General features: G+C 47.4%; 1 protein-coding gene across 3 annotated transcripts in view; it reads right to left on the bottom strand.

Annotated features, from left to right (window-relative positions):
- The window catches only part of LOC133126743 (intermembrane lipid transfer protein VPS13B-like), a 303,636-nt gene that overhangs the window by 258,965 nt on the left and 19,818 nt on the right, over window positions 1-24,853 (bottom strand). For all 3 annotated transcript variants that reach the window (XM_061239088.1, XM_061239080.1, XM_061239095.1), the window contains 5 exons: window positions 16,479-16,599; window positions 8,540-8,707; window positions 8,029-8,210; window positions 7,246-7,420; window positions 1,890-2,164 (listed from right to left, as the gene is read on the bottom strand). In XM_061239088.1, the coding sequence (XP_061095072.1) occupies window positions 1,890-2,164; window positions 7,246-7,420; window positions 8,029-8,210; window positions 8,540-8,707; window positions 16,479-16,599 (921 nt within the window). The remainder of the gene's footprint in view (window positions 1-1,889; window positions 2,165-7,245; window positions 7,421-8,028; window positions 8,211-8,539; window positions 8,708-16,478; window positions 16,600-24,853) is intronic.

The following is a 24,853-nucleotide window of genomic DNA, read 5'->3' as shown; positions in this document are numbered from 1 at the left end:
TTTACAGTAGAATACAACATGTCTGCATCTCTGTGAGCTGTTCAGAGATCAGTCCACAGGATGTTTTACAGCGCAATACAATATGTCTGCATCTCAGTGAGCTGTTCAGAGATCAGTCCACAGGTTGTTTCACAGCACAATACAGCTACTGCATCTCTGTGAGCTGTACATACATCAGTTCACACAAGGTTCACAAAACAAAATAGACTGCAGTTCAATGTGACGAAACTCTCGACAGACACTCTTTGTAGCTTCTAACAGAAGGAGGGTCATGAAGAGGCACTCGAGCGTCTCTTCAAACGTCAGTCAGTCAGGGCAAAATGAACAAAGCTACTGCTGAAGTGCTACAGCCTCAGGCAGTTTCAGGGGCTTGTGTGTACTGGTGGATTCTATGAAAACAAGCAGTCCAAGGCAGCATGAGAGACAAGGATAGTTACAAGCAGGGGTGTCATCGATGAGGTCAGCACGGAGGAAGGAGAGGGGGGGGGTGAGAGGTCACCCGAATACGAAGTGACGGCGAGGGTCAGGAGCGAGGTTGGGTGGGAGCGGTCAAATTTTCCTTTCGCACAGGAAGCCGGTGCAGAGGGAAGCAGCTGGGCCTTATTACACACACGGCCTTTAATCACGAGCGGCGCAGGTTTTAAACACGCGCGAGAAAGCCGCAAACACTCAAGGGCCGGCTCCGGAGAGCAGGAGGGAGGCGGTATTCGGTGGTACGCTAGGAGCCTCTGACAATAGGCCTTATATGACACTCACTACAAACTGCGTTTCACCCTCAGACAACATGGCCTCTTCTTACCTCGATGAGCCACACTTACAGCTCAAACCTTTCCTAAAATAACAGCTAAACGGGAGTGAGCCCAGTCTCTGAGACGCACCAGACTGAAGCTACACTGCCAACAGCCATAACATTCCTTCTGTCCTCTTCTTGGTAATCTTTATATCAACAGCGACACTACAATACTACTGTAAGGGCCACGACTCCGGCAACGTCAGCGTGTCTTTTCCAACAAAATCCACAAATCCTTTACTGCACCTGAATTAAAATACATTTGGAAGAATCATATACTTGCAGGGTTTTGAATAAGTTTATCCGTAATGTGATACACAGACAGGTGAATTTGACCACATGTGGAACGAATACCTAGTTTTTTCTCCTTTTTTTCCCCTCCAATCCACTGTACATGCCTGCGTTTGCAATTCAGTAAATTGCCAATTATTTCAGATTTATTCAGGTTTTTTTATTATTTAAGGAGGTAACCATCAGGTTATAAAATACCTGTATCTCTCATTTCACAGTCGTGTCCAAACTCAGGTTTGCGGGGCGAAACCGAATTTTGCAGAGCCAAATTTCGCAGAGTATTAAAAAACCCAGAGCCCTCAGCTGCCTGCAATTACTCCAGAGGAAAGGCAATTAATTGATTAAAAGAATTCAAACACTACAAGAACAATTTAAAACATTATTAGAAAACTGCCGAGTTCCTTTCTGGCATGACTCGTGACCTGCGGATGTAAATGTGGAAATACGACCCCACACACATGAACTCATATACCGTTTCATAATGTTTAAAACTTTAATGCGGAGATCGGATATGAGTAAGCATTTGCCCCATCCTTTACCCAAAGCACAAAAAGGCTGATTAAGAATAACTGAAAACAGCACATCAAAATATGAATACAAACAGATAGAGACGTGGCAGTGTTAGAGGAAACCTTTGGTTGAGGTTGTCACTGCAACATCCGATTTCATCGTCTTTCACTGAATTTAAAGCCATCTGGTCTCCCTCAATAACTGGAATCAGCAACATGTCCACTTTCTTCTCCACAGTTCAAACCTATTTGAAACAGCAGAAGGACACGTGCCCCTTCCCAAAAACGGGCAGCGTTACCTTGAAAGTGACGGAGGCCTTGGTGCAGTAGAAGCCGATGGACACCACGGGGTCCTTGGGCGTGTGGTGCTGGGGGCTGCGGGGGAGGCCTCCCTCCTCCCCCTCCGGGTAGTAGCCTTCCTCCCCCTCCTCCTCGCCCACGCTGACGATGGCGGGCACGAAGGACCACGCCCAGGAGACCCAGCCCTGCTCGTCCTCCTCCCCGCCCGGCACGTACAGATCCGGGTTGGGGTACGGCCCCCCCAGGGCCTTGACCTCCCCTTCGCCGTCCACACCTGTGGAAGAAACGCACCTCAGACACGCAACTCCAGACCCTCCTTCGATGGTCCCGCGGTGCGAACGCAAAAGTTGGCACAATTCATAGGCCTGTCACTTTTCTCAAACTACACAACATCTGACTGAACATACAGCAATTTCAGTCAATTAGAGTCAATGCTATTCTGCCATTCTCAAGCACACTTAAACCAATGCAATCGGATTCTCTTTCACAGTAAATCATACAATGTGGAAGAACTGAAACATGACACGATAATTCAGTGGCTCATGTCATAACAGAAGTGAGGGAGGGGGTCCTTCATGTGGTTTTGGCGCTCAGGGAAACGGTTAGATGCTTTAGCATTAGTGTATTAGGCCGTGTGTATGGGAGTGTCTCAGTAGCTGTTGATAAGGAGAGGGGCTGGTGAGTCAGTGGAGAGGGGAACAGCGACAGCAGTCATATCCCTCTGGGGCAGGAAACTCCAGTTCAAGGTGACAGCTCCATACAATTCTCCTCGGCGACAGACAAAATGGCCGCCGACCTTGCCTTCGTCGGGACCGTGGGGATAGGGTCACGCGGCAAAGCGGGACGAAATGGCCGAGGGTGCGGGGTCGCCGAGGATCGAATCCGTCTCCCCGTGACCCCCGAACCTCCGTCCCATCGTGTCTGTTTCCACGTGCCGGGAGAGGGGGGAAGCTGATGTCAATACGCAAGAATGTGTAATTCCATTCCGGGCAGGGAAAACAATACTGTCCGTGAGGTCACCACTGAGGAATCCCAAAGGCTTAACAGACCAAATTATGACATGTTTTAATTAAATCTTTCACTCTGAAAACTGGCAGTTGGAAATCCTGTGCTGCAGCTTTCCTTTTTTACCCCCCTCCCTCACTCCTTTCCCACCCCCCAGACAGTCTTTGAGGTGTCAGGGTCACAACTTAATCCCTTTTCACTTCCAACACTCCCAGACGAGTAATAGGGCTGAGTTTTGTGAAGGAACAGAAAATAAATCAGAATTAAAATATGTGACGATCAAAACTCCAGCGGCCTGAGGCTTTGAAGTGTTAATCCCAGCACGGAGTAGCGGTCTCAGGGTCTCTTTGACCATCCAGGTGTGAAATTTCCATATGATTTCTGCGCAACCCTTCACACAAATATGAGTGTGTAATAAGAGAAGGCGGAGGATGGCACACGGTAAAAGCCCTTCAGTTACGTGCGTTATGCTGCTCTCCCTTTCTCTACTCTCACCTGGCTGCTCTCCCTTTCTCTACTCTCACCTGGCTGCTCTCCCTTTCTCTACTCTCACCTGCCTGCTCTCCCTTTCTCTACTCTCACCTGGCTGCTCTCCCTTTCTCTACTCTCACCTGGCTGCTCTCCCTTTCTCTACTCTCACCTGCCTGCTCTCCCTTTCTCTACTCTCACCTGCCTGCTCTCCCTTTCTCTACTCTCACCTGGCTGCTCTCCCTTTCTCTACTCTCACATGCCTGCTCTCCCTTTCTCTACTCTCACCTGGCTGCTCTCCCTTTCTCTACTCTCACCTGGCTGCTCTCCCTTTCTCTACTCTCACCTGCCTGCTCTCCCTTTCTCTACTCTCACCTGGCTGCTCTCCCTTTCTCTACTCTCACCTGCCTGCTCTCCCTTTCTCTACTCTCACCTGGCTGCTCTCCCTTTCTCTACTCTCACCTGCCTGCTCTAACTATCTCTACTCTCACCTGGCTGCTCACCTGGCTGTTCTATCTTTCTCACCTGGCTGCTCAACACTTGTTGCCTCTCAGAGCAGGCAGTGCCCAGGAGAGCCAGTAGATGTCTCTCCATGTTTACAAAGCCATTGTACCTGACTCTGAACCCTCCCTAACATAAGGAGCTGGGCTGGTGTAACTCTGAACCCTCCCACAAGTCCAACATAACCACACATACACACACACACACACATATACAGCGCAGTACATACACATACATACATGCACACACGCACGTACACACATACGGACATATGGAAACACCAGCGGAAGCAGTGAAACTTTTTAAACAGGTCACTCACACTCACACACTCACACACACACACACACACAGACGGGCCAAATGTTGACTCTGGTTACACACACGCTCTGACAGTGCAGCTGGGGCTCTTTCAGCCGCTCTCCTCACACCTCACAGCGACCCTCTCCCGCTTCCTCTCGGGCAGGGGAGGTGTACGCACGGCTCCGTGATGGAACACATATGAACACATGCTAAGCATTGTCTATACCTTTTCACTTTTTGCACACAGATTCCTTCCATCCATTCAAACAGGTACAGGAAAAAAAAAAAACTTTCAAAAATACATTTGAATGGACTAATGTAATGTTCCTCTGCTAGGGTCTAATATGGCTTTTTTCCTATGAACAGTAAACGCACTTTTCTCTTTTACAAAGGGGAAATAGTACACACTACAGCAGCCTGTGATAAACTGATGGCAAATAGTAAAGACTGTATCAGATAAAAGATGATTTTTGAGTTGGTTTGATTAACCGTCTAACTGATTGTTCAGTTATTTGAAAGAGTTAGCACTAATTGACCTTGTGGTGATGCACTGCCCAGCTCTCATCATGTACACGCCTGGACTTCAACAGAGCAAGGAAACATGCGGTCCACTGTCCTACGGTCCTGAGAAGACTAAAGCTCCTATCAGCCACCATCTGAGACCGCTGCTTCTGTCACTATTATCTGGTCCAGACCTGGGTCATATACATATTTGTTTTGGATTCAAATACTTTTCTGTGTTCGACTGATCTTGCCTGATGCCTGCACTTCGTTGTACGTCGCTTTGGATAAGAGCGTCTGCTAAATGCCATGTAAAAAAAAATGCATGTGAGCCAACCAAGAGGACCAGAAGGTGGAGTGTGCACTTATTGACAGTATTTCATAGTATCTAAAATACCAGACAAGCTCAGTAAAAACTAGAAATGTAATTGAATTCAAAACAAATATTTGACCCAGGTCTGATCCAGCTAGATTTTGGCTTCACCTTAAAAAACAGGGAACAACTTGGATCCAAGAAGCGGGATATAAAGCGACTTAGCGACACACCCTGCAGCCCAACAGCACAGGGGATTGGGATCCCTGCCATGGACACACACCACTAGAACCCGGCCCGTTCCAAATCAGTATTAAACGCACATTATGAAACCCATCTCCTCTTCAGCTGCATTGATTAAGGCCCAGGCCTCAGTCTCTTCAGTCCCACAGGAGGGCGAGAGAGGAGCCGTCTCTCTTACAAAGCAAACACAACGACACCTTCTACCGCACCTCCGACACCTCAGCCTCCTTAAACCAGCTCCACTTTCTCTTGTTTCCCCCTCACTCTCGTGCTTCAGCTTTTTCTTGCCGTGACAGACAGGTCCGCCGGAGCGTGCCTGTCATCCAGATTTCCGACGGACGCATTTCTACTCTTATTTAGACGGCTCGATGCGCCCTGACCTCGGGACATTGGGGTGAATGGCAGGTGTGTATTGACTGCCGTAGAGCAAATATTTAGAAAACAAAAAAGATGAACTTAAAATAACCTCTGTAAATTCCTCTTTCTGAGACCAAAAGAGGAACTCGCAAAGATTCAAAAGGTTGCGCGCACGTCCGCACGAAAGCACAGGCGTGAACAAAACCACTAAAACAGTTTCTATTTCATCCATTCAAATAAAACCTTGGATGTGGAAAATTACTATTCTATTTGGAGAAAGAAAGAAAAAAGCTGCTGTAAAAAGAGCCGAACGCAATTAAAAGTCACGGCCTATTAACACGACACGTCCCTGGCGAATAGAGACCGCACCGATAACTCTCTTTGCGCCGATAACTCTCTCTGCGCCGACCGTAAGCGCGATTCTGTTACAGTAGCAGCCCGTTACGCGACAGCACAGGGAGAGCCGCGCTAAAACAGCGCTCAGATCACCCGCGGTCCCGACACATGGCGTAAATCAGCCGCCTGAAAGGCCGGGAAGACGTGCGCCGATCCCGAGTGAGCGGCCCCGTCCCCCGGCCCCGGCCCCCGGCCCCCGGCCCTCCTCCTGAAGCGTAACGAGACCTGGAGCGCTCGGGTTCCACAGCCGGTCCCCGCTCGTACGTCCTCGTGAGAGGGCACTAATTCACTCTCCGGGTCCCATAAAGCAGGACACCCAATCTTACATCTGGCGGGGAGCGGGGAGGGGAGCCCGTGCCAACGAGCGCTGCAGCCCCGGGCGAGCGTCTCGCGCTGCCCACGTCTCCCTCCGTAAATCAAACCTGGACGGACGCGGGGCGGCCATCTTCTTTCCTCTCTCTGGGATTTGCGGAGGGGGCCGGAGCATGGGAAGGAGGATTGTTTAGCTTTCGGTAGGACGAGCTCATAATTTCCCTCTTACGCTGAGGTAAATCTTATCCAGCGAGACGTGGGGGGGTGGGGGTGTTGGGCGTTTTTCGGGGGACCCTGCTTCTTTCTCACATGAAAACGGGCTGGCTTCATTTCCAGTTCTGGCACAGTAGTGGACCAGGCCTGACGATAGGGATGTGTGTTGCGTTATGGGCTCCAGGCTTGTTTGTGGAGAAAACTTTGGCATGGGGTGCTTGCTGGCGTGCCACAGTCAAGTGGTGCTCAATGTGCCGTTGGTGAATGGTAACCATGCGCTCCTTACTGTATAAGCATTTAGCAGATGCCTTTATCCAGATTTACTCACATAGCTTTGTCTTTTAGGACCATTAAAACAGCTGGATACATCCTGAAGCAAAGCTGGTTAAGTACCGTGCTCAAGGGTACAACAGCAGTGTCTTACCTGGGAATCAACCTGCAGCCTTGAGGGTACAAGGCCAGTTCCTTAACCATTAAACTACACTGCACTGCCGCCTAACAGACCTGAGTCGAATACATAGTTGTATTGGATTAAAATACTTGTCTACGCTTTACTGAGCTTGTCTGGTGTGTTGGAACCTGTGAAGTACTTTCAAAATGTGCAAACCCCACTTTCTGGTCCTCTTAGTTGGCTCAATTTCATCAGGCAAGATCAATCGAGATCACACTGGTGGGTGGAAATTTCTTAAAAGTTCTGGCCGTGACTGGGTGGCACAAAGTCAAACGCGAGTTGCGGGGCTACTCACTGGGCATGCTCACTGCGGTCTCCCTGGCGTGGACGCCTGGCTCCTCGCCCTCGCCCTCCTTGGGCCCGCCGATCTCGCCGTAGTACAGGGCGATGCCCAGCTCCATGATGCGGATGAACATCGGCAGCTGCTGGTCAGTGATGGACAGCTTCAGGCTCTCCACCATGGTCTGGATCTGCTCAGCAAAAACAGCACAGCCTTTACAGAAGGAATCAGCAACTTGAATCCAAATCCAGCCCTGGTTTTCTTTTCTCCCGGGTAATTAGTGGTCACTCACACTCACACACAGACTGTCATAACACCTGACTCTCAGGTAAAGGGAGGGTGGAAAACCAGCAGTCCCTGGCCCTTGAGGACCGTGAGTTGCAGATCTCTGCTTTACAGCATGGTTTACCAGGGAAAAACTACAGAATCTTGAAGTTCCCACGATTGCATGGTTTTACCTGGCAACATACACTTGAGAAAAAGCAAACAGGTGCACATACAACCCATACAGCAACTACTGCATAAAAAGATCTTTCAGTGCAGTTTCTCACCGCAATGGAGACTAAATCACAGCAGAACATTGGTTGGCTCCTAAACAGCAGTTGGTGGGAACAAAACCATCAAGTGACTGAGGTGACAAAATATTACAGAAGACAGGGCAAAATTAAATCATTAACGCTGCCATGGCCTGACTGCCACATGTAATGCCTTCAGTCTGGGATGCAGAAGAGACGCGCCACGTGGCACTATCCCAAGGCAGAGATTTATTATAGGAGAAGGTAAATATTGGGTTCTCACTTTAATGAAAGCCGGGATCTTGGAGTTGATGTTATCGTAAGTGAAGTGCAGGCGGGTTCGGAAGGAGCACTTGTAGAGCAGGGGGTCCTGGTAGAACTCGATCTTCCCACTGGCGTTTCTCTTATCCAGGCAGACAGTGCAATCGGCGAAACTGATGACCTTCCGCAGTACCAAATCAGGAGCTGAAAGGGACACAAGAGAGCCATTTGAAATGAAGAGTGAGAGTGACTGAGAGAGAGAGAGAGAGAGAGAGAGAGAGGGAGAGAGGGAGAGACAGAGAGAGCACTCACAGTAAATCCCAATTATCTCTTGGCTTCAAACATGAGAAGCTGGGAAAGATGACATGTTGCAGAGCTCCACGTTTTAAACACCATCACGCTTTCTCCTGAGCTATAGGATCACTGGATGTAGCGACAGCCTTTCAATCAACAGATGATGAACATCTGGCAAAGCCATTTTGTCTTCGAGCGAGGCAGTTAAAGAAGGTCCTCAGAACGACGCGTGGCGTTACCCGAGATGTCCATGAAGGCGCGGTCCCAGAACTCGTCCACCGTGAAGCACTCGGCCGAGGTGATGTTGACGGACAGCACGATGTCGTCCTCCACGTACTTCAGGATGAGGTTGTTGACCACGATGTTGACGTTGTTGGCCACCCGTCTGATGAGGCTCTGGACGTACCCTGGAGATGGTGGGGGACAGGGGTAAATGGTAAATGAACTGCATTAATGTACATAGTGCTTTTATCCAAAGAGCTTTACAATTAATGCCTCTCGTTCACCCATTCACACTCACACACCAACAGCGAAAGGCTGCCATGCAAGGCACCAATTAGCTTGTCGGGCAGCCTGTAGCATAGTGGTTAAGGTACATGACAGGGACCCGCAAGGTCGGTGGTTCGATCCCTAGTCTAGCCACAATAAGATCCGCACAGCCGTTGGGCCCTTAAGCAAGGCCCTTAACCCTGCACCGCTCTAGGGGAGGATTGCTTCCCGCTTAGTCTAATCAATTCTACGCCGCTTTGGATAAAAACGTCAGCCAAATGCCATTAATGTCATGTAATGTAATGGGAAGACTTACGGTTTAGATGTCTTGTTTAGGGACACTTCGAAACAAGACCCAGAGGAACACTTCGACACACGACCCAGGGGGACCGCGGGGAACGAACCGGCAACCCTCCGACTGCCAGACAACCGCTCTCACCTCCTGAGCTAATGTCGCCCCGGGTGAGTTATCATAGAGAGAAGGTCCGCAGGCCTCCCCCCCGACACTGCCCACTCACAGTCTGCATTCCCAGAGAGCCCGGGCTCAGCCGCTCACCCCTCCGGGTCTGCGCGCGCTCGTAAATAAGCCCGGGGCCTGACATGTTATTTTTCGCCACGGTGTATCCCTTGGACATGAACTGTGAAATGAGCCTAAATATCCATAAGAAAACAGTTCTGCTCCTCGCACCAGCCCAGCAGTGCCACAAATCTTCCGCAAATTTATGGATCTCGCAAGAGCTCTCCTCTTCCCTCAGAAGTGGAGTCCAGTTCAGCCCAAAAGTATGCGCAGGCGGCCCAGGGGTGGCTGCACAGTTCCCCCCGAAGAATAACTGCGGGAGAAGAGCGCTTTTTCCCATACCTCTAATACGTTAATGGCTGCACTGCGTTATATATTACGCTGGGCTTCCTTCGCCCTGACACAATGGCAGTTCGGAGACAAGACGGCCCATTGTGCCAGATTAAAAACAGGCCTGGGCAGATGCAACTCCTGTAGCATGGTCCAAGCACGGTCACAATTACTTATTACGCCATTACATTCCTCATATGCTACCGAGGAAATAAGCAGCCGATGTTCTCAATAACTTTTTATTTTTTTTATCGTCGAAGAGTTCCTCGTGAATGTACGGTACAAGTAATTGCAATCATTAGGAGGGCAAGGAGGAAAAATGGGCATGCTAAACTTCACTTTAAGAATAAATTGGATGGAAAAGTGCGCAACACAGACAGGTTCCATCCTCTACACAGCGAAAACATGATCTATTTTACAACAACACAATTTTTTTTATGTTTTTGATGAACTTCAACCAAATTTCCGCCATCTTCTGAAAAAGGGGGTTTGTGGGTTTGTCCACTTGCAGGGGAAAAACAGTGTAATTCACAAATCCACCTTGACACAAACTGATAATACAGGACAGACGGTCGAAGGCATGTGTCCAATTCATGCCGAACATCACTGCTGTCCGTATATCAGCCAACCACACTAAATAAGAGCTTGCGTGGGGAGAGTGGGGTGGGTTATGTGCCATTAATTGAGGCTCGGTTGCACGGGGTGTGCGAGAAAGATCGCAGCCCCCCGACTGAGTTTGAGCAGGGCCTGAGGAAGTGGAGCAGGGGGCGCGATCCAGCAAGGTTCCCAGTCACTTCTAATGGAGTACCCAAGCAAAGAAACAGAAGCTTGTGAGCAAAAACATACATGGTAAGGTCATTACTCAACAAAGTAAGAAAGAACTTAAAATATTACAGACAGGGGACTCTCAACCATAAAATATGAAAATATACAGCAATAAATCCTCTTAACCACTGGACCAACGGCATTATTCATTCCTCCCATGTACAGTTAAACGCAGTCACTCAGAGTTAAACATATAAAACTTTAATGCTTTTTCCTTATTTTTCCAAGCAAAATGTTTGCCTTCCTGCATCTATACACCTTGCCACGAGCGTCCCCGAAATGAAAACGCCTCACAGTATGTAACCACGGATACATAGCGTAAGAAAGGAAGGGGAGACACGTGACCAGGGAGTAAGGAAGAACATGAAACCCTTCAGTGAACACCACCGACCACATTTCTCCAGACCCAACAAGTGCACAGAACAAGGGTACGAGAAGTATGAGCAAAGTGGAGCAGGAGCAATAATAGACAGTAGTGCCAGTGACAGTGAGCAGAGTACATAGAGGAGTAGGAAGAGCAGCAGATGAAGTCCAGGTTGTGCAGTAGCAGCTGCAAATCTATATAGGCCTATGACGACATTGTGGAAATAACAACAAAACATTTCCAGTCTTTGGGATGCAGGCCTTCCAAAGCCCAGAGACAAAGTCAAACGAAACAGCAGAGCCTACAGGATACGTTCCGTGCCGGGCCTGTCCGGGACACAGGCCGTGGCACCTGTGGGCCGGGGCGGTAGAGCCCAGCGTTCTGCCACCTCTGGATCCAATTTAGGCCGAGCGGCTGCAGCGCGCGGAGCCCCCTTTTCCCGGCGACCACCGCGCCCGGCTCCCAAAACTTCTGTAAACAATTGACACAGTCAGCACCTGTGCGCCGGCCCACAGGGAAGGAGCCCACTTAAAACTGCTCAACCATAAAATGACTGGAAAAACCAACTCCTTTATGTGATCCCAGTACAGGCCAAGTACTCTCTTCAGTGCAATACAGGAAAGAAATACTACACTGTCCATGCCGGCCTTTTCCTGTATACGGAAAGTATTAGCAGCTATTAGCAGAGCCAATTATTGGGCTGAACGGGAAACGACTGACAAGTCGGAGAAGGCAATCAAAGGATGCACACGCACGTACATACGTACATAGTGTGTGCGTACTTGCATATGTATAGTTTCTGTTCGTTCTCACCTTTCATGTTCAAGTATAATTACTGTTATTACCAAACTAGCCTGTTTAAATATAATGTATGGCTCTTCAAGTATCTTTCAAGCAATCTGTATAATTCACAGAATTCTGAAAATCATTTTGTGTCACTGAAAATCTTTTTTTTTTTTATTCGTCTTCCATGAGCTGTTGTGAAGTGATACGTTATAGAGGCTTTCCAGATGGCCAAACTTGAGCTATTTAATGCTCAAAACCTCCAAGCAAAGCCAAGTTTGACTGTTGACACAATGCGCTACTTTTTAAATTTAATTGCAGATTAGTGGTTTAGTTCACTCCCCTTTCCATTCCACTACTAAAACCGACTTCCAGGCTTACTGTAGCTAGGTGAAGTGAGGAAAACAGTGAGATAGTTTTGATTAAGTAAGCCCACCCCACCACCAGGGACAGAAGCCCAGTAAAGACCCTGTATTATGAGTATTTACATTCAAAGTAGACCTCTGTACCAGGACCACAGTAACACTGGATGAGGATTTTACAGAACTGCTGGAGTTTACTAGACGTAAGCTTACGAGCCACCAACGGCACGTACATGGCTGTAATCGCTGCCATGTCTCTGTGCGTTTCACCTTGTTTCAGTGGGAGGCTACACAACTTTTTAGACAGCAGCTATTAATCTAAATGAGTCTTCCATGGCCTGAGAACTTTCTATAGAAGGGCAACTTCAGCCCAATGATGTAAGACCAAGATGGAGGGTTCCACAGCTCTCTTTAAACAGCTAAAATTCCTAGAAGCACAAAGTTAATGAAGTTAATGACATCCGGACCACAGCCACATAAGTCTAATATATTGAGGCATATCCACTCAATGCATTCAAATGGTTTCTCAGCAACCAATGTACAAACAGCTGATGGTAATTTATTGAATTCAGTGAAATATACACATGACAGATTTGTTTTAACAATGATTTTTTATGGTGGTTCCATCCAAAATGGCAAAAAAGGACAAAAGTAGCAGCTGTATTGTTCCATATGGGGAAATAAACCATAAGGCCATAAACTGTAGAGGGAGTTACAGTATATATTGTAGAAAATAAAACTTAAATAATCTCATGACCTTAAAAAAAATCCTTGTATCCAGCAAGGACTTTCCACAAAGCAAGTCTGGGTTAAATATCTGATTCTCAAGATTTTTGCATCAAGATTTTTCAGACCAATTAGTCTCTAACTGTTATACGGAGGAGAGCTTTTTCCTTTTATACAGCCATGCTATGTAGGATTCCCTAAAAGATACTGATGTAATTTTTTGTGCCCATCTCACCAAATGTTGCGAAGAAGAACAGGAGTAAAGGTTTGTGAATCCATCTGGTCCAGGGGATTTATGTGACGGAGTTAATAGCATCCTGTTTGTATAATGACCTCTTCTAGTAAGTTTCTGCCATAAAGAAGGTGCCTTTCATTTGTTGTCGACTTTATCAATATAATAGTTTCTTTCTCCTTGAGGAGATTTTAGATACACCTCATTTAACTGTATTCTCGCTCATCTCTTTCTTATGAATGAAAGCTGTAATTAAGCTGTCTTCTTCGGGGAAGGGTCTTTTAACCTTTGGGAGGTGAGAAAGAATTATTACTATATCGGAAGGCACTGAGAGGAGGGAAGTGAATAGGTCTACCTGGATGGGGGCAGTCCTGGTTACGTTTGTGTACGGAGAATTTTGTTGGCACCATTGAATTGTTAATTTGTTCATTTGATCATTATAATAATGAGGCATTCCTGGTACAGGCAGTTAAAAAAAAAAGCGGAAAGCAGTCAAATTACAGCAACTCATCAACCCTGAGGAGGGATATTAACAATCAAGAAACTGCGTTGAACAAGACACAAAGCATTCTGGGAGTGGTTGCCTCACCCAACAAAGGCAAAGCAGTGATTTCACAAACCCACTGCCAGGCAGGGATTTGTTGGGGGGGGGGCGCAGGGATGGCTTGTGTTTCATTTTCTATAGATATACGACAACGGCACATATGTTAAGAAAATTGCTCGGAAACTCCAGTGGCCAACAGTCACCATGAGCAACTGGCAACTTAATCACTTTCAGGATAGCCTAAGGTGGAACTGCACAGTGGAACGGACTTTTGTTTAACAAGCAACCCATATCATATGAATTACCTCTGCTTTCTGTGCCACAGGAAGGGAGCCTAAATGCGACCAGCATGCTAGAACTAACAGCAAAATTGCTGTATAATTGATGGCGAACCTTTTCAGAATTTGTTGCATTTTTGTTTTGGTCGTTGTGAAGTCTTTTTAGTAGTTCCGGTCCAGAACACTGCTGCCTGTTACACAACTTGCCTAAACGGACATGTTCCACAGTGCTTTTGAAGCCCTTCACTGGCTTCCAGTGGCTGCTCCTTTTAACTAAAATCTCATGCTGGCACACCAAGCTGTGAATGGTAGGTACTGCCTTGCCCTACCTTCAGACAATGATCACACCATACACTCCAACCAAACTTGGACTACAGCCAGTTCACGTTAAGCTCCCAGCACCCACTCATTAGAGACCCAGCTCTTCTCTGTCCTCATCCCCCATGGTGGAGTGACCTTCCCCAATCAGTGAAGAAGGGAGAGTCGCTGGCTCTCTTCATCAAATGTTTCAAAACCGCATTTCAAATTATTCTGAATGTTTCTATTCAACTCAAAGTTCAAACTTATCTTGCAGGCCTTGAAGCAAGCACCTTGTCAGTGGCACGTATGTGACTCTAACTGAATGTCTAGTTCTTATGGCAGGGCTACTCAACTCCATGTGTGTCAGTGCCTGCAGTGTCTGCAGTCATTTGCTTCAACCATGCGCTACACCACCTGATTTCACTATTAGTTTATTATCTGAAGCAGGTAAAATAATTAGTGAAGTTCAGTAGCGCTTTCTTATGGTGTTACTTACCATCAATTCGAGACCAGGCCAAAATGTTACATGGAATGAGTAATGTTACTGATAGCTAATAGCTATTAGCAGCAATGCATTTTCACTTTTCTGTACTGGGCTTCAATCCATATGCAATACAAGGCAAACCTGGAGAGTTAGATTTTCCTTTGTGATGAGGTGTTGGGTGGATTGAGCTGGACATGCACATTCCAGAAATATTATCAAGGTATCAAGGAAATATGGAAAACCAAATAAAACACATTTTCATTGAAAAAAAGGTAGCTATAGTTAATGCCAGCTAACAATGATGCTGGAAACAGAGCAGTGGGCTGAAGTTAGCAACACAGCAAGCAGTTCCTTGCCAAATAAGTTCACTCATTGATCACACTTCTCTAGCTAGAGTGCCTAGTTTCGTGTGATTTATTTGATTTCAAGTATGATTTCAAGCCTGCTGACTAGTTGTAGTTATTTTGCAAACAAATAAAATAGCCTGTTTCCTGAGGGCTCCATGAGTTAGCCAGCATCGCAGTGAGAAAGACGGTCGTCTGCTTATATTTGAGGGACTTCCTGGATTGGCCTCTCATCAACTGCTTACTCTCAGCCAATCAGTGAGCTCTTCGTCAAGCAAGTAGTAAAATTAATATTAATATTATAAAATAGCAAATAAAGCTGCACAATGGGGACTTTAATGCATCCAGTACATCTAGTTGCAATGAGCTGTTTCCATAGCTTTGAATCCATTTTCTATTTGCATGTTGTTTAAGGGAGAAAATGTAATCCTAAATTAAGGATATTGCGTATGTACAGGGACGTTACTCTCCAAACCTCCAGAAACGTCCTCACTCAGTTTCGGGTGTGTTTATACAGCATATCCCGCGTCGGCAAGATGAGACTGTTATCCAGAGACAGTCTTCCAGACATCAGAGAGCCACTTAAGGATTTAACCTCCAGTTCACCCACAGAGCTGCAGTAGCCACACGAGGACCGGGGCTATCTGACCTGGGACAGGTCCCTCCAGTTCACCCACAGAGCTGCAGTAGCCACACGAGGACCGGGGCTATCTGACCTGGGACAGGTCCCTCCAGTTCACCCACAGAGCTGCAGTAGCCACACGAGGACCGGGGCTATCTGACCTGGGACAGGTCCCTCCAGTTCACCCACAGAGCTGCAGTAGCCACACGAGGACCGGGGCTATCTGACCTGGGACAGACCCTGCGACAGGTCTGCCGCTGGGCTGCATCAGCCGGGCCGCACCGGCAACTGGAGACAGAGGTTATCAGTGGGGCTGCGGTGCTGAGTTTGTGCTGCTGCGCTAGGAAGGCACACACAGGGCAGGCTCTGTTAAGCAGGGGCTTTGTGGGACTGCCTGCACATTGGACCCACGTGTGTCCAAAGGTCTGGTCTGTGGGCTCGGCTGGGTTTAAGTCCAGGTTTTATAACTTTACCAGACACAGTCAAAAGAATGAAACGGTAATGTAAAATAAGAAAATATGAGAAATCCATAATTGCTTGAGAGAGATTTCTGATCAGAATATATATTGATGAGCAAACAAGAGTTACCTACACATTGCAATAATTTGATTCTTATGGCAACTATACCTCATTTTAATTCTTATTGTTAGTATGTTATTGGTTTATTATTGCAATACATTGTAATTTTTAATAATGCCGTCATTTGTACTTTCCACTTAGACTTACATTTACAGATATACCTATGCATAAATAAACAAGTCTTGGCCAAATATCGATATAAATCCTACTTTAAATGAATGAGTGGAAAGAGCAGTATGAGGAGGGGCGGGGTCTACAGCTGCAGTAAAAACAGGAGGCCCACTGTGAAGCACTGAAGGTGAGGCATGTGGTCAAGTGGCCTCGCCGATAACAGCTGCCTGTCACTGATAACAGCTCGGCCAGCCTCCCTCCCGTTGGCCGGCCTGGCCCGTCACTCACCTGGGGGCAGGTCGGGGTCGGTGGGAGCGGCCTGCTGGACGCGGCGGGGCTTGGCCAGGGCCTTGCTGCTCTCTGAGGTGCTGCGGCCGGTGGAGCTGGAGCCACAGCTCTCGTGGTCGTCCTGCGGAGACACGGAGCGTAAACATGAGGGTGTGGAGAGCAGGGGAGTGGGGGAAAGGGGGCACACAGGAGTGGGAAAAAGGAGAAAGAGGAGGAAAGGTGTTAGCAAAAAGTAATAGGGAAGGGGGGGCACTCCACTCTGGGGAAAGGTGAGGGGCACCCATACAAGCACCATGAAACCCCTCTTCCCACTCTGCTTTCCGTTTCCACTACTCAGCAAATAAACCGTTCCTGGGACCAGACCTAAACCTAAGGGCTCTGTACACGAGGCCCAGCCGCCTCGGACCTCATCCTGGGTGAGGAGGCATTCGAGGGACGAGGAATGCTGGAACACTGGAGGCTGGAAAGGAGGGGAAGCTCCATGACCAGCCCCCCCGATAAACAAATGGAGGGCGGACTGGAGTTATTTATTGGTTTAGCTGTAAGGAGTGCACGGCAGGAAAGTGCTTGGCTGCCGGGAGATAAGGTGTAACAAAAACAATTAGGACGTGGGGGCAACGCCGACAAGCTGCCGGGGGCTCTGGACACGACCGCAGGGTTACAGGCCAAGCTGCCAGGGATGAGAGCTACTGGTGCACTGCAGAGCGCCGAGTCTAACCTGGAATCTGCTCCCGGAATAACACAGGAGCGCAAATGAGCATTGAACAAATAAATATATATTTGAAAGGAAAATGAAAAAGGAGACAATGCTGGACCCCGGTCACAGAAATAAGGACACAGCCTACAGCAAAACTCTAACAAGCTGTCCCTACTCTCATCACTGTCGCTGAGATTCCGGAAAGTTCTTTTTCCACCGATGCATGGACTATTACCCCGATTTCTGTTTTATTCAAACTGAAGCGTGTATAAAAAGAGGCTACATGCCCGCAATCAATTGGCTGAACCACGAGCAAATACCGGGCATTCGATTCCTTTTCCTCCCTCAACACCAGATTCAACAAGGAAATTAGCCTCCAATAAAAGTAAAAAGAAATACCAACCGGTAATCCGGCACCGAAAAAAAGAAGAAGGGGAAAAAGGCCCACGGCAGGCTCCTTGGCGCATAGCGGCGTTCACCTCCGGTATGGCACTGATTAGAGTTTATAAAGCAGAGTAACCTTTTCACAGTCAAACCAGGCCTGCACCGACAGTCAGCGCTGAGCCAGAGCACATCTGGTTAACATTTAGCGGCGGATAAAAATCGTGGGGTCTCGAAAGTCACAGTTATCCCGAGTAATGTAAACAGCCAAGGTGTCAAAACGAATCACATCTGGGCGCCCCCACTCGACGCGCCCTAACGAGCTCTGCTCTCGGTAATGAAGATTAGGCTTTAAACGTACTTAGCATAATTCAGAGGTGGCGGCTTGAGAAGATGCAATTTGCCGGGTTCAAAAGAGTAAACAGGGCAACGGCAAAGCACAGGGCGAAACCAGGGGAAAAATATTTACACGGAGCGCAAAGCAAGGCCCTCCCCGACAAACATCACGCAGCCTGTTTTTCCATTGCAAAGCAGTGGGAATGGGTAAACAAAGGCGCAAGGAATAATAAAGAACTCATCAGACTGAAATTATGGAAATTGGAAATATAATAAAAACCAGATCGGCGCTTGATTGCTTGTACTCTAATTTTCCGTAGCTTCAAAAAGCGGTGTCTCTGGTGTTTAGGTGAGGAATATAACGATATTTAACTTTCTTTTGGGGATAAAAATAAGCACGTCTGGACACAAGTAACATGATGGGGGGTTGAATTACAGTACACTATGTCGAATACAAACAAAAAATTGGTTTATGGTGTTGGTATATATTTGGTTATTTCCCTTTAACCATACATTTACACTATGTTGAATACAAAGAACAAACAATTCCCCTTTGACCATACATAGGCACGAATAAACTGGTGAGCTTAGCCTTTCCGGTTCAAAGTGCTGCTTTCGGGAAGGTGTAATTTGGCACTCAGAAGGGAGCGGGTTGAAAAATGAATTTTTGGGGGAAGCCCTCAGACGAACGAAGGCCGCTTCAGCTGCTGCCGAGTAAGACGATCTCGGCGATGCCACGGCAGGGTGGGGAAGGGGGGGTGCCTGAAGGCATGTCAGCTCAGCTGTTGCACTAAGATGACGGCGCAGAGAGAAGACCTCGTTCCTGAACTCCTGCAGCGGCCAAGCCGCTCTCCCCGTCCCCCCGGCGACGGGCCAGCTGAGTGACAGGAGGGGGGGACCCCCTACTCTGAGACTAAGTGGGCACCCATCGAGACTTCGAGCACAGGAAGACGTGGAGCGACCCCACGCACACGCGTGTATACATACCACACCACACACTCACCATATTCACAAACATTCGTATGCTTAAAACACCAAACGCATACCCACACAAGAATACACATAGCACGCTACACACACCATAACCACACCGTGTATACAAACACACAGAAACAAGACACTCACAAACTCTCAGACACACTGTCTCAGACATGGCCCTCTCACCTCTCTTTCACAACAGAGAATACACTTCAACCACACTGACGCATCTCCATGCTCTTCAAGCACCCCCATAATCTACCCGTGTCCACTCCTGGCTTTGAGTGTCCTTTTTCAGATTTCAAATTAAAAATATGCCATCTTCAATTTCTTCTCGAGAGTGGAAGAAAGTCTCTGGGCCAAACAGAGAAGAACCCAGTGAAGCCTTTCAAATCTGGTATGCTGCAAACAGAGTGCTCAAGGCACTCGTTTCATCATCAATTTGCCCCAAACTAAACAAAGCTGCAGAATATTTACGCTTGTTGCTTGCCCTGGATACATCCGTGAAAGAAAATGCGATTCAAATTAAGCTTCTTATATTGCCAATGCGTTTCTAACTTTGTTGGTATGCAATCTGCGGCCAGTTTCGTAAACAAGCGGGAAGGTCTGTAGAAGGGAGCATGCAAATGGTTTAATAATGTGCGAGATTTGCACCGTTGGTTTGAGTTCATTAATGCACTGGATGGATAAGCATTTTGCGATTTGTTGATGTCACTCTGTGAACTCATGCTGACTTCAAAGGACAGGCCTCGAGAGAAGGCCTGGCCAGACGAAGGTGGCAGACCGGTGTGAGAAAATAAACGAGGGGAACACGATCCCTCCTTATCTCCCCGACTCCAACAGACTCCCCTCCGGCATGACACGGCCGGGCCTTGTCCGCCGTGCGGAGGCCCGCCCCCCGGGGAGGGCCCCGGCCAATCAGGAGGGCCGCTCTCCCCTGGGGCTCCAGACACCAGGCACCACGCTGTGTGTGCAGGCAATCAAGCACCAGGAGCCGGGCCGAGGAGGGAGGGAAAGGGGGAAGAGCGGAGAGAGGGAGGAAGGGTGGAGGCCTAGCCCTGGTGAATGAGGAATAAGAACACACAGATACACACTGTAAAGCAGGACCTGCAGCCATAGGCTGGTCCTAAAGTGTGCCTCCACAGTACCTGGTGCACTGAGATACTCCATCAGCACAATGAGCTTCAGGTCCCACCGCCCATGAAGCCTATAACTTCACAACAGAGAGGAGAAACCAGCTCCTTACACAAAGTCCCACCTCCCTAACTCCACTAGAGAGAGGAGAAACCAGCTCCTTACACACAGTCCCACCTCCCTAACTCCACTAGAGAGAGGAGAAACCAGCTCCTTACACAAAGTCCCACCTCCCTATCTCCCCAACAGAGAGGAGAAACCAGCTCCTTACACAAAGTCCCACCTCCCTAACTCCACTAGAGAGAGGAGAAACCAGCTCCTTACACAAAGTCCCACCTCCCTAACTCCACTAGAGAGAGGAGAAACCAGCTCCTTACACAAAGTCCCACCTCCCTATCTCCCCAACAGAGAGGAGAAACCAGCTCCTTACACAAAGTCCCACCTCCCTAACTCCACTAGAGAGAGGAGAAACCAGCTCCTTACACAAAGTCCCACCTCCCTATCTCCTCAACAGAGAGGAGAAACCAGCTCTAAACACAAAGTCCCACCTCCCTATCTCCACGACCGAAAGGAGAAACCAGCTCTTTACACAAAGTCCCACCTCCCTAACTCCACTAGAGAGAGGAGAAACCAGCTCCTAACACAAAGTCCCACCTCCCTATCTCCACTACAGAGAGGAGAAACCAGCTCCAAACCCAAAGTTCCACCTCCCTAACTCCACTACAGAGAGGAGCCAGTCTAATTTCCAGTCATTTCTCCTATTTCATCGCTCTCCCCCACTAACACAGTAATGAAGGAGACCATGACTTTTTTTCCCAGGATGACACCGCTCCCCTGGGCCGGGCCTGCAGCTGGCATTGGGGAAAAGCAGGGCTGAAAGAGAGGAATGACAGGATATGGTAGCGCTGGCACAGCACCACCTCCTGAAATTTAAAGCGCCCCCTCCTGTCCCCCCCCTCACGCCCCTCCCGCGGAATGCGGAGACGGATCGCGGCTCGTTCCGAAAGCCCCTCCCTCAGCCCTTCTCCGGGCGCATCAATCACCTGCGCTCAAAATGAGCCGCTAATGGTTTTTTAATGAAACTGTAACAAATGCAGAAAGCCATTAGCGCGTGATTAAAGACGTGGCTCTCGCTTTCTCCTCAAATTCGGCCAAATAAAGGGGGCCGACCCCCCCCTACCAACCCCCCGCCTGCCAAACCTGCCGGGCCCGCGTTTCACGCCGCGTCAGGCTAACGGCCGGCCCGTCGCGAACACAGAGTCACAGCTGCGGTGCTCGCCCAGGACCGGGGATTATGTGGCGAAACGAGACTCGGATGAATATCACAGGCAATCAGCCAGCGTGACATTCTGATTAATTATCCTACTGAAAGCGGCTAATTAAAAGGTTTTTCCTCTCTCTCACTCTCTTTCTCGGCCCTCGGCGGGAGTTTAGCCGAGCGAAAGCGTCGAACAACGCAAGCTCAGCCCATTACTGAAATATGGCTTCCTCCAAGAGTCAGAGGTGTGCGTCAGTAAGCGCTATAAACGTGTTGGGGCCGTCTTTTCCCACCATTCATCTTGATGTGAATATTTAGACGGGGGGGGGGGGACGCACCTCTGAAACGCTGTGTAATCGGAGTCCCTCTGCACATCAAGAACACTGCCGTTCTGTGCTGAAAGCTCTCTCTTTGCAAATTCGTACGGGGGAACTGCGAGTGAGCTGGGGGCTCTGGCGCTTATGTCACTGCCAATTGAAAGAAAGTGCTGAAAAGCCGTGATTGAGCACATTTTATTTGAAAGGGATAGCTCGCTTTCCCAGTGTTTCTTTACATTATTCAAGTTTCTAGCGCGCGCTTTTCGATTGGCCCGGACAATTTTGCGGGCGGTGAAGGATATTTTAGTTCTTGACAGAAGTTTCTGAAAACCTGCTGCCTTTACAATGGCTGTTTTTCGGGGGAATGATTAAGGGGTGTGTGGTTTAAGTTCTTATAACCACAACGGACATTTAAATTAGACACTAGTGTGTAATTATAATCATTTTAAAGAGAGGAGGGGAAAAGGCGGTTAAAGCAAACATAAGGAAATCAATAAAAATGCACTCCCCCCCCCTTCCCCGCCAATTATTTTGGAAAAAACCTGTCTTTTTCAGACAATTTTTTTAAATTATATTTAATACAGTATTCTTTATGCTGATTATGAAAAATAACTTGTATTTCATTTTTTCCCATTTTTGTGGTTGAAATTTTATTTTGAAAATACCCTTTTCGGCAAAAACGTGTCTTCCCATAAACCGTATTTTATTACCAAAAGTAAAGTGGAATGAAAAACCTATTTTTTTTTAGTTTTTTATTACATATACTAGCAAAAATATTGCAGAAATTAAAATGTAATATATATACTGCAAATATAAATGAATGAAATTACTTATGAATGAAATTATTTGGAATTATTTTATAGCACAAATTACCTTTATTTGCAAATATTCAGTCAGCAAATTTATGAATGGTATTATCTGTCATCAGAAGTATCCAAGCTTCTAAGCGAAGGTTCATATTCACCATCTTCCCCTGAACATTTGGGGTGTAATTTGTTGAAAAAAATAATAAACAACGAATGAATGGCACGAATCAAAAGAAATGCCGCTGAGAGCATTGACTACTGTAGGAAACCTACGAAACAGGCGCCCCTTGAAATGCCTGAGTGATAGCTAACACTTCTGCCAGACGTATGATTTGACGAGTAGACTCGTTTCATGCTTAGAAAGGCTCAACAACGCCCAGAATCAACAGATAAACTCGTCTGTAGCTGGTTTTTGAAGGTTATGTTTTAGATGTGTTTACTCGTCTGTGACTGAAAAAAACACATCCGCTAAAAACGTATATACTCGTCTCCGCCGGGGAAGGGGTTAATGTAAATCCAAAGCAACTCATTCTGTATAAAAGAATGTGAATCACTTTAACCAATTTTTGTCCCAGACTTTTTGCAGTAAACGTGAAACACCCAACTATACTCTAAAGCCGCTCTCGTTGCCTTCAGGCTTTGGCTGAGCTGCGCAGTCAGTGTCACACTTCATGCGCAGCTGAAGCAGCCAGACTGCACACACCCAGTCAGCCAGATCAGTTACTCAGGAGCGATGAGGCGACTGATATCTCTGCTCACAGGGCATCCATCACAGGGCAACACTGCAGCCAATTACACACACTCCCTGTGGGACTGCCAGGACTGACACAATTGACATGGAAAGTGATTTTTATTCATTTATTATTTTTAAAAGAAGAGCAGGCAGTCCACCCACCTTATGCACTTTTTATCTTTATTCAGACAGAAGAAAAACACAGTTACAGACAGAGATGGGATCACAGTAAAAACGCGCCGGGAATCTAATCAGCTGCCAGGTGGGGGGGGTTCCGTATACGGGTCGAGAGTTATTCAGTTGTTCTACCCTAGTTGTGATGCCCTGTGTGCTGTATGACCTGTGATGCCAGCTACAATAATGTATGTTTATGTATTATAAATCCTGGTAAAGAGGATTTACCACTGTCAATGAGTGGTCATGAAAACAGGTTTTAAAGTGCTATAAGCATTACCATGGTCTGTAGATTTTTGGAAATATTCAGGAGCTGTGGTGGCCGTGGAGTTTGAAAGTGATAAAGGAACTAATCCAGATACTGTACACATCAGGATCTCAACTAATTTCACAGTGAGGGATGGGGAAAGTCACCTGCATCAGTACATCAGCCTCCATGAACCAGAATGCTGTATATCATTTCCACCAGCCTCCATGAACCAGAATGCTGTATATCATTTCCACCAGCCTCTATGAACCAGAATGCTGTATATCATTTCCACCAGCCTCCATGAACCAGAATGCTGTATATCATTTCCACCAGCCTCCATGAACCAGAATGCTGTATATCATTTCCACCAGCCTCCATGAACCAGAATGCTGTATATCATTTCCACCAGCCTCCATGAACCAGAATGCTGTATATCATTTCCACCAGCCTCCATGAACCAGAATGCTGTATATCATTTCCACCAGCCTCCATGAACCAGAATGCTGTATATCATTTCCACCAGCCTCTATGAAGCAGAATTTTTAACAGGCAGCAGCTGGGAGAGGTAGGAATTGATTCGATGGACAAGCAGACAGTTGGAAATGTTGTAATAATACCACCTCATTTTTCACAATGAATGCCCTGGGATAAGTCCTTCATTTCCTTGAGTTAATACAATCAAGAGAGCAACCTCACTTATGCGAATATAGCCATCACCCCAAAATCGACAGGTAGGCAGTTTACCACATTCACATCTGCAAGCCATCTGCAAACGGGCAGTCAAACACTGACGGGAATAAATCCATCAAATTTCTTCATTACAAAATACCATCTGACTTGTAATTAGGATACTTCCACGAAAACATTTTCAGAGCCTCATTTCTTTCACGGAACCGCACACCGCAGCACATACCAAACATGTTTGCGTTTCGGCCCCAATAAACAACATCCCCCAAACTTCAAACACCACGCCTGTAAAATCCACCGAATATTCAGGGAAGCTGGCTTTTTATTTATTTCTTTATACCCAACCGAATGTCGTTTAGGGAACTGGCAGCCTAACAAACGGCATACCTAAAAAATTACCTCGGCCACTACAAAGCAACACCGAGTGCCAAGCTCTTTCTGTTATCATTCTAAAGTTAGAACTGTTTACAGGGCCCCGCGATACCAAAAGTCTTGCGAAGCACATTCGGCCTCCGCGCACTGTTACGAGGAAAGTGCTCTCGGCGAGTTTTCCAAGCGTGTGCCCTATTTCAGAAGTCCAGAAATAAAACCTGGTCATGAACGCGACGTGAGCATTGCGAGGCC

The sequence above is a fragment of the Conger conger genome, chromosome 1 (assembly GCF_963514075.1).
Source record: "Conger conger chromosome 1, fConCon1.1, whole genome shotgun sequence".
In the NCBI taxonomy this organism is placed as follows: Eukaryota; Metazoa; Chordata; class Actinopteri; order Anguilliformes; family Congridae; genus Conger; species Conger conger.
This window is presented reverse-complemented; position numbering and strand designations above follow the sequence as displayed.